General features: G+C 34.0%; 1 protein-coding gene across 1 annotated transcript in view; it reads right to left on the bottom strand.

Moving 5' to 3' along the window:
* The window catches only part of ROBO2 (roundabout guidance receptor 2), a 636,650-nt gene that overhangs the window by 22,758 nt on the left and 594,535 nt on the right, over positions 1-19,357 (bottom strand). Inside the window, exons 21-23 of the mRNA XM_051990556.1 lie at positions 16,569-16,611; positions 15,003-15,130; positions 10,447-10,728 (exon numbers count right to left, since the gene is read on the bottom strand). Of these exons, the coding sequence (XP_051846516.1) occupies positions 10,447-10,728; positions 15,003-15,130; positions 16,569-16,611 (453 nt within the window). The remainder of the gene's footprint in view (positions 1-10,446; positions 10,729-15,002; positions 15,131-16,568; positions 16,612-19,357) is intronic.

Below are 19,357 nucleotides of genomic sequence, written 5' to 3'. Positions count from 1 at the left end.
ATAATTTTAAAAAAACTGTGGCAGAGGAATTTAACATTACTCATTCCCTCCACTCTGGCTGGATACTTACCCCCAGACTGTTTCATAATTTTCTTTCTTTTTACTTACAGTCCTTGTTTTCTAAATCTTTTAACTCAGTTTTGCTCTTCCAAACTAGCTTCTATTTCTAAATGATTTTGCAGAATGGGAATCATCTGACATTTAAGCCTGTAGTTGAGGCTTCTTATTCCCTTGATACAGCTTTTTCTCCATCTCAAGTCTTTTTCTCCATCTCCAGTCTCTCAACATTGGGCCTCCATCAGCCTGAAGAAGCTGCAGAAACAGAGACCTTTGTCCCTCTCCCAAATAAATTTGGGTCCCAGCTTTTTGAGGGGAGATGATGGGATCTGATTGTTGTCCCCAGCCCAAATCCCACAGAAATACTCAATCACTTGTTGATAGGTACAGGTCCAGATCACCATGGTCCATAATTCCATCCATCATCCATTAAGTCTAGACATATCATAGAAATCAACAAATAAGAAAGTAGTACCCACAGGACATTAAACCAAAAGCTTTAATCTTTTCCCAGATATGGCACCTGCACATCATCCTTCTATGCTGTCTTTTGGGTGAACTTTTGAAGTCAGATTAATCATAATATCATTATCATACATTAATACCCTCCCTCCCAACCCTATGGATTTTTGTGTATGCATTCTGGATAACTACATGCATAGTTCCATCAAGGCTTTAACAAACTCCTCCTGTAATCTCAAAATCAACATATCTTATGATGTAATATGATTCCATGAATATATTTCTTGAGTGGCTAACTTCTGACACATTCCTAAGGGGAGTACAGCACATTCTTGCTATATGATTCTCAATTAAAATGCCTACTTACTTTATTTGGAGAAGGCGCGAGTCCTGAATTCTATCCCACACCTCACTGCATGAATTTTAATGGTCTTTATAAGGATTTTTATATTATTAGATCTTTAAAATTTTTTCCAACTATTTTTATTAGACTCTTCCTGTAGTTATGCCTAAGCTAGGTTTTTCCTAGAGGTCAGTTTTTTTTAAAATAATTTTTCTCTCTTCTCTTTCCCAGAAAGCAATTTGATATAGGTTAAATATGTGCAGTTCTTCTAAACATATTTCCATATTTGTTATGCTGAACAAAAAGGAAATCAGATCAAAAGGAAAAAAATGCAAGCAAATAAACAACAACAAAAAAGTAAAAATACTATGTTTTGATCCACATTTAGTCTTCATCATTCTTTACTTGGATGCAGATGGCATTTTCCATCACAAGATTATTGCAAATTGCCTTGAATCACCTCATTGTTGAAAAGATCCAAGTTCATCATAACTGACCATCATATAATCTTGTTGTTACTGTGTATAATGTCCTCTTGGTTCTATTCATTTCACTTAGCATCAGTTTATGTAAGTCTGTCCAGACTTTTCTGAAGTCAGCTTGCTCATCATATTTCTTATAGAACAAAAATATTCTATTGTATTCATATTCCATAACTTATTCAGCCATTCTACAATGGATGGATATACATTCACTTTTCAGTTTCTTGACACTACAGAAAGTGCTGCTCTCATTGGATGCTCTCATTGATTGGCCAACAATAGATTCCACTTTGAGCCTCATTTGGCCATAGTCTGGGTTCTGATGGCTCATAATAGCAATTGTTTCTGTTTTGGCCAGAAATCCCAAAGATCTTCCCCTCCCAGTTTGATTTTTTTTGATTAGGTAAAAGAAATCATTCTTTGCTTTATCTGTCAGGGCCTCCAATATATCTTTAGTTGTCTTATTCACAGTCTCAAGTGGTCAATACAGGGTAGACATGATCCTCAATTCCCACATACCACCTGATACTTATCATTATTAAAAGACAGAAACAAGTCCTTATGTTCCTTTATGTTATTATATGCTAGAAAATGAGAAAACTATACCAAAAAGGCATATACCTGATACCCACTAAACTTTTGATACCCCAAATGGTATTTGGAACAGAAGTTTTGCTAGGAAAACTATACTTAGGTGATAATAGGTCCCAATAGAGATCATAGCTGCAAGCAGTGGAACATTGTTCAGATATTAGAAGATGGATAGCTTAGCTACTATGTAGTCAGTATTTAAGTAGACCAGACTAATTGGGGAGGAAAATATAAGGGAGAGAAAATAAATAACATTTTGTTATATTATTGTCATAAATATCATATGTTTATCACATTATAAGCTAGCCTTCTGGAGTTTGATTCTGTAATTATTATCCCAATTGTGATGTTTGATTTAGCATGATAATCTGTTAATACCTTGTGACTCTGCTAACCCTATTTTTCAGATTAATCCAAACCAGACTATATCTGGGTAATGGTCTTCATAAGTTCATGAAAACTTTCACTAAATCAGGGAATCAGACTTCATGCTGAGTGTACTACCCAGGTAGACCCAGATACTGAAGGTCGACAGTATCTCTGATACCAATGTAAAGTAAAGGGCTTATTTGAAGTGATTCATGGGGACCTATCTACTTCCTAATCAGAATATAATCACCACCCCACAAAATGTTAGAATTGACTGAAAGATCCCATTAAAACAAGGATTCATCACTGCATGGGTGTGTAGCTCTATCCAATTTGCTGCATGAATGAGCAGTATGGACACCGGAAGGGTGAGAAATCTTAAGTTTTGCAACATGTGAGATTATGTACAATGTGGTAATAGAAGGGCCCCATTGACCCCAGATATCATGTGTACTTGTGGCAACAGGACTTTTCTTGCCCCAATATCCTATCAAGAATATTTTTGGGTTCATAGATCACCCTTTTTTGGTGAATATATTGGACTGAATATATAGGAAAGACTACAAAGGGACTCAGGGGACTCCCCTGAGGACTGCCTAATACTTGGTAAACAGGCCCACTAAGGGTTCCTTTTCCCAGAGATTCAGATATTTCATATTCTATATAACCTGTCTACCACACCTGAAATCATTATTAATGTGACAGCAAAGGCTAGCAAACTAGCCAACCACAAACTCATTATCTTCCAAAATCCTTCTCACCTGGCTAGTGCTTGATTATTTTTTTGCTAGTCAAAGCAGAGTGTATACCCTGGTCAATCCCTTGTACTAGTACTGGATTGACACTGTTGGATAGATAAAACATTTTAATAAACTAAATTAAAGAAGGAGCCACCTAGAAATATAAGGTGCATCAGAATGAATCATTTTTTTACTTCTTCCCCTAGGCTTGCTAATCTTGTGAGTGATAACTTAAGATTGATAGATACTATTGACCATGGAAGGAGATTCTACAGAATTCTCTCAAATAAACAATTTTAACAGGTATTAAAAAGATAGATTGTATAGGTTGGGCTATCACACCTGAGTAAGACCATATTGTGTGTTCACTAATATCTGTTTCCCAAGTGTCCTGAAGCAACACATTATACAAGTTAGGCAAGACACTGAACAATATAATATAATATCATTTGAGAAAAGATTTTGTCCAAACATGTTCTTTATAAAACCTTATGCCCATATCCTGTTCATCAAACACCTTTGTTACTCATACTTACCTGATTAGTGAACTTGCTGAGAAACCCACATATTCTCCCCAGTAAATGAAATCTAGTATAGCTTCCCTATACTCAACAATTTGGGTTCTCCTTCAGAGTATAAATCTGCTTTATGCCTAGTTGCTTCATGGACTACTGTGGTGTTTTCTTCTTTTGTATAATATATAATCGTTCTCTGGGGGAGCAGGTTTCTCAGGGAGGTTTCCTGAAGGCAGCCTTAGTTTCAGTTCAAAGTAATAATCACTTCAAATGCAGCCAGCTGATAAAATCCAAACGTTTATTTTCTCCTTCCAAGTCTTGTCTCTTTCCTTGGGCCCGGTTAGCTTTAATAGAGACCTATCTCGTTCCTTGGTTCTAAGAGCTCTCTCCGAATGTCTCCAAATCCAAAAGTTTGTCCTTCAGCCTCCAGCCAGCACAAAGATAGGAAATGGAATGAATCTGACTCTACCTCCGAGAGTGGGCTTCTGTATCTCCCAGAATGTTCTTTGGCCCTTATAGCTTCTTGCTTATATGCTGTACACTGAGTACACACCAATCATTATATCACTGGGAAACCATTATTTGTTGTAGGATTAAATCAATTCTAAACTAGATTTAAACATTGTCTCCTCAATTCCACTTCGTACCTTGTTTCAAGTTCTGGCCCATAAAATCTCCTTGTAGGATAAGATCAATCATACTGAACCATGCCAAATTAGATAATTATTGTCTCTATCAATTCTAATGACTTAACACTTAGTAAGGATTCCAACATCTCCACTTTCTTTTGATTTAGAACATAAGATGGTCATGACCTCCCTAACTTCTCAAGGAGGTGAGGGCCCCCAAAAGAAGGCAACCACTTCCCTGACTACTCAAAAAAGAAGTGAAAACACCATAAAAAGAAGGTGGTCACATCCTCCCTGACATTTCAGGAAGGGAGATGAAAACACCAAAGGAAATGGGAAATCAAATCAGATTAGCGGGTTTCTGAAAGTGCTCACTTGAAACAGGTATACATAAATCCATCAATATGGGAGGTATTACACATAATTACATAAGCACATAGCAATATAACTCAGGCTAGTAGTAATGTAACAAATAACATGAATCAACATGAGAATTTACACATGTCCATAAGTCCTAGAAATAGCCTAAAATGAATCCATTGTCCATTAATTCATGTGCCAGGAATATAATAATTTCTGCAAGCTTTGAAGTACTGCAATAGTCTCATCAACCATTTTTCATGTCAAAGAATCCAATGATTCTTGCTGATTTTTAAGAACTGAAAGAGTCTCATCTTGTGTTAGGGAATCCAATGATTCCTGAAGATTCTCAAGTTCTTTTAATAGTCTCATTGTCAGCCATACTCTTTCAGTGTCAGATGTTTCTTAAATCTCTTTTGTTTTGAGATTTTTCTTCTTTTTGTCTCTCTCTGATGGACAAGGCAAATACAGCTCATTGGCACCCATCTGATTCCTTTTCCATCTGTATAAATACAAGCAAACCCTCTCTCCCAGGCAGTTAACCTATCTAATTCCCTTCTATTTACCATTTTTGGGATTTCTCCTCATCATCTGGCAATTACATTGGAGCTGTTTACACTGGACACTGCCCTGTTGGGTAAAAAAACCTGTATTCTCCCCAACTATAATCCTGATTGCTTTTCTGTTAGTTGATCACATCAGAATCCTGACCTAAAGACTCTCTGGTGTAACCTCAGCTGCTATCATGCCTCACCTGGTTTTTGTATGATATCTTGGAGCTGGGGCCCTGCCTCTCATTTCCCTGGGTCAATCTACATCCAGAGGCCCAGTGAAAGCCTCGGTTGCATTTTGGACATGGGGTTTTGGATTTTCTCTCACCTTGTCTTCTCATTCTATCTCTGTATCTACATTGAGCTCTTAGATGTCCTATTTTTCTACACTGAAAGCATCTACAAGTTTCTCTAGAAGTCCCTTGCCAAGAGGGACCCTGTCTTTCCATGTTCATCATAGTCTGAGTATAATAAGCATTTGTGCCCACTGTGGCACAGCATCTTATGATCTCCTCTAAAAGAGCATCTTTCTCTAGTCCCCATATAATTCTTTTGCAAACCTCATTGGCATTTTCCTTAACCAGATGTCTGGTCATTATTTCTGTGGCTGCATTATCTCCAATGGTTCTTGTTACAGTTGTTTGCAAATGTCCCACAAAATCTGCAAAAGGTTTATTGGGACCTTGCTCTATTTTTGTGAAGGCTTTACATCCATCTTTCTGTCCAGCGAGAGAATGCCTTAGAAATTTGCTCATGGGTATGGCATAATAAATCTGTTCTGAATTCTCTCCATACTGACCTTCACCAGCTAGTTGATCAAAATAGCTTTTGACCAAAAAAAAAAAAAAAAGCTATTTGTACATAATTCATGAAACTCCAAAAGCCACAACAAATTTTGCCCAGGTTCTAAACATGTCCTAACTATGAATTTCCAATCATTCGGGGTTAAGATTTCATAAGACAAATTATCTAGTAACATTTTAACATAAGAGGATGTAGCCCCATCTTTTATGAAAGAATGCAACCCTTTTTCAAATGCTTAATTTTTTCCAAATTAAAAGGAATGTATCTTCTCCCTTTTTGACCTGAAGAGTCAAGCTCTTCAATTACATGCATTTATAAAATCAGATATATCTTCTCCTTCATTTTTTTGCCTTAATCAATGACTTTTCTAATCTTGTCATATTCTGCTTCACAGGAAATGCTGATTGCCTTTCTGCCTCTCCCCCTCCTCCTTTTCCTCTACCCATGAAGGGTTAATTGAGGTGGGGAGGGTCATGAGATATGGAATGATCTAATTTCTCCTGTTGTAAAGTATCACACTCAAAATTGTACTTAACTCCATTCTTATCTGACTCTTCCTCCTTTTCATCTAGTTTAATTGGCACTTGACCCTCCTGCTCTTTCTTCTTTTTTCTTATTCTAACACATATAGTTTCCTATAGCCAGTTGTATTAAATTGTATGTATTAAAAGTGTCTTTGGAAATTGAGAGGTTCATTTTTATTGCAGAATTGACAAAGATCCTCTCCTACTAATTTCCACTCCATTGAATTTGCATTAGAATTGTAGTATTCACCTAGTTGCTCTCCTACTAATTTCTACTCATTTCGATCCAATTCTTTTTCCATAGAGAACCAAGGACATATGTGCTTTACAGTTTCTAAAAGTTCAGTGATCTGCTCCAAAATTATAATCAAACCTTGGCTTTTCATAACCTTGACAATGCTCTCTAAACATTTTCCTTGAACAGAAACAGAAGGCTGTTTTCTAAACATCTGTCCCATCTTATCTGAAATTCTACTTTAACTCTTTTAACAAAATTTCTTTGTTGTACTCATTCTAATTTCTGGGTTGAGGAGACTTTTCCACTGGATCAGGATCAGAGGTTTTTCCACTGAAATCAGGATCGGAGCTTTTCCACTGAAATCAGGATCCTGTCAGTCCCATGTTCAGATGCCAAAATGTAGTGTTCTCTTCTTTTGTATAATATATAATGGTAATCTCTGGGAGCAGGTTTCTTGGGGAGGTTTTCTGGAGGCAGCCTTAGTTTTAGTTCCAAGTAATAATCACTTCAAATGCAGCCAGGAGTTAAAATCCAGTCCTTTATTGTGTCCTTCAAAATCTTGAGCTTCAGCCCCTAGCTCCCTCCAAATGTCTCTAGCCAGCACAAAGATGAAATATGGAATGAATCTGACTCCGCTCCGAGAGTAGGCTTCTGTATCTCCCAGAGTGCTCTTTGGCCCTGAGAGCTTCTTGCTTATATGCTGTACACTGAGTACACACCAATCATTATATCACTGGGAAACCGTTATTTGTTGTAGGATTAAATCAATTCTAAACTAGATTTAAACATTGTCTCCTCAATTCCACTTCGTACCTTGTTTCACGTTCTGGCCCATAACATCTCCTTCTAGGATCAGATCAATCATATTAAACCATGCTAAATTAGATAATTATTGTCTCTATCAATTCTAATGACTTAAAACTTTGTAAGGATTCCAACAGACTACCAATGAAACACTGATGATACCAGAAGCTATATGATGTTGTGATATGGAAGCCACCTGCCAGTGGCTGCTGGAGATCTAACTCAGACCTGTAGAATGTATGTCTTCATGTGAGAAGATGATGATGATACAAAGAGACTGAGAGGCAGTTGTGTTCTCTGACCTCTATCCTCTTCCCTCTTGTCTTCAATTTATTTCATTCTCAATCCACATCTTAAAGGCTGCTCCTTCAAGTTTATGATTCACAGTTGTGAGGGCTGTTGGAGAATTGACCTACCCCTTCACCTAGACATGGTCCTTAACCATATGATCCCTAATTCTGAAGCATAAGAAATAATGGCTGTTCTGAGCCTAACATTGTCCATTTTTCCAAAACCCTTCTGGTTTTTTGATGTTTGTAGGTCATACCAGAAATATACCTCAATTTGGTCATTTATCCTTTATAATTGGCTGCTACCTTCTTTTCAGAAGACCTCATCATTATGTTTTTATTCCTCCTAGGACTTCACCACTCTCATTTGCTATTGTTAGGATAATTTCATAGGAGTATGTTGTAGACCTTTAATAGACACATTGATTAATTAAATACTTTTTTTGTACATTAGCTGATCTGGGAATGTTCCCTTAATTCCTACTCTCTCATAATTCCCTAGGTCTTTGTGTTGACTCCTTCTTTCTTTTTATAGAAAAAGAAGAAGTAGCCAGCATTTTTTGCTAAAAATAACTTCTGTACTGTATGTTTAATTCTCTTCTCTTCCATCTTTCCTATGACATTTGCTCCTTGAAGATAACTGTAATATATTTCTCCTCTTTACTATCAAAACATTTAGAACAAATAATTTATATTTGATACTTTTACTTCCTCATGATTTTAATTTTTTTCAATCTAGTTTCTATATTCACCATTCAACTCAAATAGCTTCTTATAAGGACCTCAATCTTAATTAAAGATATTTTTAATTGTTCTTGTTCATAATTTTCTTTGATCTCTTCATGAGATTTTATACTGAGGACCACTGGGTCTTTTTTATACACTTTTCTTCTGGCTTCTTTCATTTCCTTCCCAGCCTTGTTACTGATTTTCTCTGGACTTCAAAATCATGCTTGAACTTTCCCCAGAATGTGGAGTTTTTTTCACCCTGGAACAACTCACTATCTATGTTGCCTACTCACCCTCTTGTATCCTTTATAAAGCCTGTTCCACCTTTCCCATTAGTGATTTCTTCCTGGAATCTTCATTCTTTGGAGGAGCCCAGGTCAGCTACTCTCCCTTCCTATAATAATAAATTTGAGGTTTTCTTTCAACCACTTTGCTTCTTCTTTCTTTTATTAGTTTTCAGTCATTCTCTCACCATTTAAATGTAGATATTCCCTCTTTTCTTTGAACTTTTCTGTATCTACATGGTCTTCTTTGTTGAAATTTACACATCTTCCCTTATCATGTTCTCAGAAGTTTAATACAAAATTTTAGACCTGATTGCTTGCCAACAACTCAAATTTGGATTCCTCTCTTCTTCTGATCTATTGAAGAATAAAATACAGTCTTATAGATTATCAACTTTCTTTCATTTCTTGGAAAAAATTGTTTTTTTGATCTTTTGAAATTGTTATAGATTTTTGAAACCCATAAAACATTTTAAAATTAGAATAAGTAGCTGTATGTAAGAAGCAAAGGAGGAATGCTAATATAAAACCAATTGTATTATAGCTATTTATAAAAATTGGATTCTATTTTTTTTAAAAAATCAGACTTCTTGTGAGGCTAGGCACAACACTTTAAACTAAAACATAAAAGTGAATAGAAAATAAGTAGAACCATTTAGAAATCACTTGAAATAGGAATTGTAATAATCCTGAAATTTAATTCACAGCAGTCTTGCTACGAGATTTTCTTTAGGATCCATGCCAAGAGACTGTGGCAGCATCTTATACATAGTCCTCGTTATCTTTTGGTCATTGAAAACCTTTATATAGGGTCTAAAAACAAACCCAAACTATATGGCAAAGTGTTGAAGTCAGAGCCTTGTACAATTTGTATATAAATGAGGATATTATCAAAAAATAAAACAAAACCAAGATGTTGGTACTGAGTAACAATGTTATCATCATAGTGGCTTTAAAGGATAAATGCCTGAATATGGTAATGGTATTAAGTGTAGTTGGTGTATTTATAGAATTAACTATGTTAACAGTATAACGTCTTTATTATTATTAGCAATATAGGTTACAAGCTGCTAACATGCATGCATTTTTCCTTAGATGATGAAACCAACCTGAGAGACTGCCACTTCTTTCTGAGCTGTTGTGGGAGCTGGTAGTGCTGAAATCCTGTGACTGGTTGTGTGGCATTCTATTAGACAATCCCTCAGCCATTCGGTAGTCAGGGATGTAAAGTAAGGCTAAGGGTTAAAGGGCAAAGGTCATAGTACCATCATGTGATTAGTTTTTAGCACAAGCCCATGCAGATCATGCAGTTAGCAAATTAGAAGCAAATGTCAAGGTTTGGTGGAGAAATGGTGTGTGTGTGTGTGTGTGTGTGTGTGTGTGTGTGTGTGTGTTTAACCTATCTTGTCCTAATAAAAATACAGATGGGTGGCTGATTACATGAAAAAGAACTAAAGACATGGAAAGGCTAAATGTAAGTGCTTTGTGATGGTGACGGTGGCAGTGATGGTGATGGGACGGAGTACTGTACACATGCCAGTTTAATTATTTCTTTTTTGTTAGGTAGTTAATCTGGTAATGAATCACTTAGTCAAAGCACAAATGACTAATTTCTAACTCATGCACAGATGATATGATATTACCTCCTGGGAAGTTAATAAGACCTAGACTCACCATTGTTACCTTTATTTTGATCAGGAAGAGAATAACCAAATCCAATCAAGTCCGTTTTCTGCTGAATTGAACTTTTCCATTGAGGATCAGGCAGATCAACAGCCAATTCATGAATGCTATTGGAGTGTAGGATCTGTGTGGTAGCATATGGTGTTGCTTGTGTTATTTGGCTTGAACTATTATAAGTTGTTTTGGTGGTGAAGTCAATGCTGCTATAAATGGCTCCATCAGAAAGCATAGTAGCTGTTTTATCTCCTTGGCCTGGCACTGGTGGCAGCACATCTGTGATGAACATGGGGGAAATGAAACAAATCCATGATGCACAAGGAGTCTAAAGCTATGAGAATTTAAGATGAAAAATAAACATGTCATTCTGCATATGTGCATTTCAGCTGAGATGGGCTTCATGGGCCAATGAAGGGAAGATGATGTACAACTATTGCCAAGTCATCAGCAACTGTGACAGGGCTACCCCTTGTCCTTCACATCTCACTGCCTAAAACCATCTCTCTCCCATCCATCCCCTTCTATCATTGCCCTGCTATTACTTTCAACTATGAGAATGAACTTTGATATATTTCACAAGTGAAGAAATGTTTTCAATTCTGTGTCAGACCTTATGACTTTATGAAAATGATGGTATCTTATGAAAAGGATGACATGAATGAATCTACAAATTATAGTATGAAACATCTCCTTTTACTTTCTTTCCAAGGGAAGCTAGCTTTTGTCTATATTTATATTTATAGATAATATAGTGGCCAAACATTTTTCAACAAAGGAAAGCTTTCATGAATAAATTATTTCATATTATAGCAATTTAATTAGAGAAAGTAATCTCACTGATCAAGCAGTTAATTCACACTATTGATTCTTAGAACTATAGAATTATAGTTTCAAGTTGTAATACAGTTAAGAATAAAATCAAACGTCAGAAATAACATTGAATACCAATCACTGACTTTGATCATTTTCTGTATCCTGAATCATTTTTACAGTATTATTTTGTAATTCAGATAAGCCACCCCTCTCCAGAAACTTTTTATTTTTCAAGAAAAGGCATTTAAAGAAATAAACACATGGCATGATATATTTACAATTCTACAATATTGACATCAGAGTGAGAGTAATTATGAACAATTTTCAATAATTTGTGATCAATAAATTTTAAATGATTTGTTTCCCAAAGCAATGTAGTCTCAGATTTCAAACTGACTCAAAATTGTTAACATTTTAATTTATCATGTTAATAAAATGTATAAAAATAAAGTCCCTGGGCCTAGATAAACATGGTTGCTTGTGGTGATTATACCATAGAAAGAGTTAAGGCAGCTTTGAAAAGTTCTTGGATCCAAGAAGCAATTGCTAAACATTGGTATACTATGTAATCTGAAAAATTATTCTTGGTTAGAGTTTTTCATTTCTATAGCCCTCTTTTTTTTTTTTTTTTTGAGAGAGAGTGGGAGAGAGAACTTCTTTATCTCACCCTGGCTGGAGATGTGGCAGGTACTCATGAAACCAATCCCAAAAAATTATCAGCAAGAAAGCTTTAATCTGTTCCATTTGTCTAATCTTGCCTAGTTTTCCATTAGCTAGGTAGGCTGGTAGCCCCTTGTCTTCTGGATCCTCACCATATTAGTTCTAGATATAGTGAAGATAATAGCTTTTGCCCTATTAGAACTCATAGCTCTCAAACTCAAGCAAACTCAAGGAGTCTCTGCCTCTTTAGTCCCAGGAACCTATTATAGGTAAATGTCACCAGACACTCCAGCCCTGGCAGCTCCCCCCTTTTTTTTTTTTTTTTTTGTAGGATTCTACAATGATATCTGCTAAGCTGATGGACCAGAGAAATTAAAAAAAAAATAGTGCTATGATTTTAAACTAAAATAGTGTTCTAAACTTAAATTAAGAAGATATTAGCATTGAATAAATAATATTTTAGCAATGTGATATTACTATTGAATATATAATATTTTTAGCAATGTGGTGAGAAGCAGAAATATGTAGTGACTAGAAAGCAAATCTTAAATCCATGAAAAAAAGGAGTACAAATCTCATCTCTGTCAAATACATTCTGTGTGATCCTGAGAAATTTTTTAAATCTTTGAATTAATCAGATAACTTTCTAGATCTGTAAGTTGCTGAGTTCCTTATACAAATGAAAGCATAATCTCTATCCCTATTATTTTTAAAGCAAAAAACAATTTTAATTATTTAAATAATATATTTATTTTCTATAAATACCAATACCAATAATATATTTAAACAGAATAAATTTTAAAATAATATTAAGTTCAAATAAGGAAAACATGAAAAATGTGTATTAAAATGTAATTTCTATGAAACATTTTAATAAAGATATATTTTTAGATAACATTTTATAAAAATGTTTTCTTGGAATGGGGATTTGATTGTGAATTGTTGTTAATTCTGTTATTCTGTATTTTAACCTTATATAAATGAGAATATTTGACAGAAAAGAAATATATCCGAAATTAATACATAATTGAATTGTAGCATTTTGAAATACAATTTATAGTTCATCCAAGTATCAATTAACAAACATTTAGTAAGAATCTACTATATTACAGGTCTTGTATTGGGGGAGGAGGGGGGAGAGAATTCAAATGATAAACATTAACGAATACAGTTCTTCTTCCCAAGGAAACTTTTCTATTTGGGTAAATAATATGCACACATGTAGTATAACACACATATATTCATATGTCCATATGTGTGTGGTAACTGATAACTTTTTTTGGTAATGCAGTATCAGGTGGGAAGATTAGAATCAGTTAGAAATATATAAGTTCAATCTATAATCATCTACATAAAACAAACTTTGGGGTCAATTTATATTTCATTGCTGCAAATTGTTATTTCCTTCTCATTTTATTTATTGCAGTGGCATTTCAGTTTAATGAAAAAAACAGAATTTTTATTGTTCCTTTCAAGATAACATAATTTATACAGTTATGCATATAAGTCCAATCATTGCTTTCACACCTTCCCTCTATTCTCCTCCAAAGAATAATGGATGGGGATTGATTGTCCTAAGCTTCCAAACTGATAAAGTCCATAGCTGGGAACACTCTCTGCCTAATGAGCTCTTCCAGTTCAAAATAGTAAACAAGTAATGTGCGTTTCTTACTCATATTGTTAGCAAATTTGTTTAAATCAAAAGAAGGCAGAGAAAGCTCTTTTCTTCAAACTTTGGGTAATTTTTTGTCTTCCAGTGCTGGAAAGTGGTTCAATAGGATTTCAGTTAATCTTGTTTTCTTGTTGATAGATTAAAGAGTTCTCTTCCATTTTCTTCTATCATGTAAGTTCATAGATTTATGAGGAGGAGGAAGGAATATAAAGTAAGACTATGAATGTCAGCCTCTTGTGAGTGTTAGTTGATATAAATAACTAAGAATTAGAGAATTCTGAATTGCTTTTTTGACAGGGAATTGGATGGGAGTTAGGGATAGTCAAGAAAGCTAGGAATCATGACTTATATTAGTCAATACCTAGGAGAGTGCCTTGCACACACTTCTCACTTCATAAATACTAACTGAATGGAATTGATCTTTTAATCAACCAGTAATGGCTAATAAAGCTACATTTTTAAGGGTACAGTAGATGCAGCAAAAATATTTTTTGTAGTCACATAATTATCCCTAATGAAATACTTCGCAATAGAAAAAAAGATTGAAGAAAAGTGGAAATTTTTTTTTTCTCTCAACATAACTTTTCAGCATTTTAATTAAACTGGGGCATTCTGAGTGTTTTTCCTATCGTCAGGCATTTTTTTTATCATTGGCATGAAGAAGAAAATTTCAAGTACTATGTAAATTTGAGTTATTTTTATTGACTATAAGGATGGTAATGTAATTCTAGTTTAATCCAGGGACTATTAATATAATGGGAAAAAAGGAAATATCTCAGTTAATAAGTTTTCTGAGAAGAAAACTTATTCCTCCCTCCTTCCCTTTCTCCTTTTCTCCATTCCTTCCTTTCACAAGTCAATTTAGCTCTGTAAAAGAGTAAAGGAAGTTCCAATATGATGTTTGCAGAACCTGAGGAATATGAAATGGTATCACTAAGGTACTTCTCTCATGAACAAACTAGTTCAGTGCTCAGTGCTTTAGAAAAATTATTTCATTTGATCCTCACAACTAAACCTGGTAGGTAGATTCTAGTATTATCTTCATTTTACATTTGAGGAAACTAAAGCAAACAGGCTTTAAGTTATTTGTCTAAGGTCACATAATAGGTATTTGAGGGTAGGATTCAAATTCAGATCTTGATTCCAGGCTCAGAATTCTTTGCACTACACCACTTAGTTGCCTCATAACCTCCTAAGTGATTTCTCTTTAGAATTTCTGATTTTGAAGTTATTAATGCTAATAAGTTGATAGCCAAATTCTATATATAGTTATTATGACAGCAATATCATTAACTAATGGAAAATTAATAAACAACATAATAATCTTGATAATAAGTCAGAAAAATCTTTGGAAAGCCAAATTAAAAGAGAGAGAAAGAATTTAACTTTGAAAAACCTAACTCACCTCCACGACCAAAATTTCCAATGTCATTTGGCCCACTATTGCTATTGTTCACAGGTAGATTGGTAGCTGGCCAAGAGTCTGCAAGCCAAGGATAACTGGGGTCACCAGCATCTAGTAACCCTGGTCGGCTGAAATAGAATGAAGGGGGGGAAAAAAACAAACTCAAGTTCAATAAAATATTTGAGATGTGAACATTAACTGAAAACAGTTTTATCAGTTTTTTCTATACTATGAAATGTTAAAATCAACATTTTATTTTCTTTGAAATTAAAATTGTTTAGATTTTCAGAAATTAAAGTTCTTATTATTCATTAGAAATATATACAAATAAACATTCCCCCTTCCTCCTCCAGGAAAAGTGAAAGCATCATGTGATCCTATTAGCATCTAAACAAACTATATCTACAGGTGGGAAGTTAAGGTTAAGAGGATCTTAAACTATCATTGAATGATAAATTCCCTCCTCAAGGAACATTCAAACTGACTGCTTAATATCAGCTATTTCCAGAACTTTGGGCTACTATTTCCTGTGTCTCTCATTTATAGTTTGTTACTGCTTTCAGAAGCTTTCCCAATTCTTTTAGAGATAAACAGGTTGCAGAAGAATTAATGGAAGTTGCTTACTGTTATAAAAAACCACAGTAAACTTTCAAGTTTTTAAATTGCAAAATATCAAATGAAATGCCAAAATATCAAACAGCAAAATACCAAAGTGAAGATGCAGATATTTTTAAATGGACAAACATAATGTCTTCAAAATATCTATTCCAAAAATGTTTTTAGTATAAAAATAGAACCCTGATTTTTTTCCCAACTTACTAAAACACTTCTAAAGAAATAGCAGCATCCATAATCATTGTACTTCCTTTCCTCCCTCCCATAACCACCTTCTAGTACAATCCCTAAGAGAAACATGTGTTTCTATGGAAACTGCAATAAGAGGATCCAACAGCTTTTTTGCTGCATTCACTAGCTCTCATTAGGCCTAATCTTTTTGTTAAAATATTGATTAAATGGGAGATTGGAAGTTATTACCACAGCCTAATTACAGTCTCCATATTGAAAAAAAGAAAACAGATGAGGATATATGTGTGTATCAGTGTGTGAAATTTTATCAATTTCAATTAAGTAACTCAAGTTTTGGAATCAAGGCCTATCAATAGTCAACCTATTCATCATTCATGAATCATTTATTTTGTGATCGATTATATGTAATTGTTCACTCACAGCAATTTAGTGAGAGCCAGTAAGGAGTCTTAAACAACAGCAACTTCATTTGCTAATGTCTAATTAATGCAACAAACATCCTGCTAACAAATGAATACATTCCTTGTGATATTTACTACTAATTTCTTTTGGGGCATCTGGGAGATATGAAACATCTGGATGTGATTCCTCTAAAGTGCACAACAGATATGGCATTAAACCTTATGGTTAAATCATTTAACTCATTCAGGAATTCTCAAGCTTATTGGCAATCATTTATTATAACAATAGCTTTTTCTATAATTTCTCTGTTCCTGATTAGAAATAAAACATAATTAAAACAAAAGCTTTTTGGCATACCTTCCATTGCTCATTAGTCCTGCATCACCTCTTTGAAAAGTGACTGTTAAAAAAAAAGGAAATCATAGATAAAAATTACTATCAGTAACAAGTGCATTTTGACCCATAGTTCTAAAGCTGCTGGAAGCTTTAAAAAAATGTAATAAACATAATTAGATGTAGAGTAACAAATAAGAGTATCACTAAGGTCCTCACTTGCTTCAATTCATGCCATTTCAATATGATACATAATATTCTTTTAAAATGTTTATTAATAATAACATATTCAATGATATAATATGTCCTTTCAAGGCAAAAATATATTTCAGTCAAGGAGCTGAAATGACTTAAGATGTAAAAATTCATTCTTATATTACTATATTGATATGCTGATAAAATTGGAGTGTAATAAGGTACCATTAAATGATAATGAATAGTAATGCTGCATATAAAAATTCATCATGGCATTACAATAGGAGTTGTAATAGAACATTTCAGACAGGTGATGGACAAAAGTTAACTATTATATTTCTCATCCTCAAAATGAATTGCTGAGGCAGTCTAGAACTGAGATTTCATCACTTTAAGCAACTCTCAGTATGATAACTCATGATGATGTAGATTAGCAACTAGAGAGATGAATGGCAATACTTATGGCTAAATTACATGACTTTCCTCTATTTATTAGATGATATTCAGTATTGGCCAACTTGAAATATTCAAAATCAGAGGGAAATGTAGTCTCTTTTCAATCTTTGTCTGAAGTTTTTTGTTGATGCCAAATGTCCTGTTTAACAACTTAAGATGTTCTAAAATGGGATTATTTTGTTTCAACAATAACTGATTTCAGCAACATCATGGAATACAAGTCCTTTCTTTCTAATAATGATTTTTTAGGATAATAAAGCAACACGGAAGAGCATTCCATGGAATTTACAAGCTGTGAAAACTATTCAGGTTAATGGATAAGTTAATAGTATATAAAGTCATCACTCTATAAATAATTGTCATGTATGGGTACAAAAGTAAACACATCAATGTTTAAAGCAGAGATAATACAGAAAGAAAGTGGTCATTTCATTGGCGATATCATTTTACGTATGTGAAACTAGGTATTTGTCCTTTCTCAAAGTTGTAACATTAGATAAAAATAACTAATTACAAGTGAATATTGCTTAATGTACAAGAATGTTAGAGACAGATAACACTTTTGTAAAAGGAATAAGTTTGAATGGTTTTATCTTCTTTTTTTCTTTCTTTCTTTTTTTTTTTTAATTTTTGCTGAGGCAATTGGGGTTAAGTGACTTTCCTAGAGAACACAGCTAGGAAGTGTTAAGTGTCTGAGGTCACATTTGAACTCAGGTCCTCCTGACTTCAGGGCTGGTGCTCTATCCACTGTGCTGCCTAGATGCTCTAATTTTAGCTTCTTAAAGAATCCATACTCTTTGTAATCAAATCATCACTTTTTTTCTTAGAGAAATATTTTTTCTTATGTCAAGTTGTTAGAATCACAACTTAATTTTTTAAGTTTCAATTTTTTTTCACGCTTAAGTTCTTTTTTGTTTTTTGGTACCATCAATGCCTGGTCTATAGTCACTTAAGAAATTCTTGCTGATTAAGTGGTTTATCTTCAGCAATATCTATCACCTCTCTTGGCAACAAGACATTACAAGAAAAACTTAAGACTTGTGAAGACTTTGTGAAGACAATGATATTTATTTATCAAACAGGTCTATCAGAAACATTTTTAATACTTCAAATCATGCTACCTTATCAAATTTTCAGGTAGTTTCAGGAACTCATTGAAAAATAATACTAATTAAAATTATTTCTAACAGGACTGCTGGTGACCTGCTACCTTGGGAAGATGCAACCCCTCATTTTCTATTTGACTTCAGAATTTGCTTTGGAACCAAGAGTCAATGGTATGACTGGATCACATTTCTCTGTGCTCTAATAATTATCTTAAATAATTAATGAAGAAAAAATTGAGCAGTGAAGATATTAAATTCCTGACTAGAAAAAAAACTCACAAAATGTGAATACTCTATAATTAGTTTTCTATTTGATGCATACTTTCTAGTTATGTTGCTGAATACCAAATAATTGTTTCACTCTGATACAATATGTAAATAGATGTTGACTGATAATGTCTGAAAACATGGTATTGTGAAATGTACGAGTAGAAAGTAACTTCCATTAATCTAGAGGCTTTTTTTTCCCCCTTTAGCAAATACTCTCTTACTGTCAAAGCAACAACCGATATGCAATACAGAAGTAAATATGAAATAGAGCTACAAATATCTGTTAATTATTTATATTTACATTTTAAAAAGCAACCAACAGTAAATGCTGTACAAAATGCATCTTTTTCATTTATTTGTGATGAATAAGGATATAAAACTTTAGGGAAGATAAGATATTATTCATAAACACTTAGCTCAATTGGCTCTTGTACAATAAACAGAAAATGTGTTGCCATGTCTTTCTTTTAATCCTTTCAAACTGGGGAGAATCTGACAAAGCATATACTTTTCTGCCATAGCCTTCAAGACTATTTTTATCTATGTCTGTCTCTATGTAACAGTAGCCAGAAAAAGGTTGGCTAAATGGAGAGAAAATTCATAATCAAGTTGGTAAGAGGATGATGAATTTTTTGGCTCTAGCAATATATGAAGACAAACTAATAAGGTGTATAAAGGAAAGGGAATATATGAAATGATGAATTAATGTATCTTCACATATTTGGGGGAGGAAGCCTGGGTGGATACATCAGTGGGTAATACGTTCCCCATTCCCATATCTAAATC

The sequence above is a fragment of the Antechinus flavipes genome, chromosome 3, assembly GCF_016432865.1.
Source record: "Antechinus flavipes isolate AdamAnt ecotype Samford, QLD, Australia chromosome 3, AdamAnt_v2, whole genome shotgun sequence".
Lineage (NCBI taxonomy): Eukaryota > Metazoa > Chordata > Mammalia > Dasyuromorphia > Dasyuridae > Antechinus > Antechinus flavipes.
Note: the sequence above shows the minus strand (reverse complement) of the source record. Positions and strands in the feature narration are given on the sequence as shown.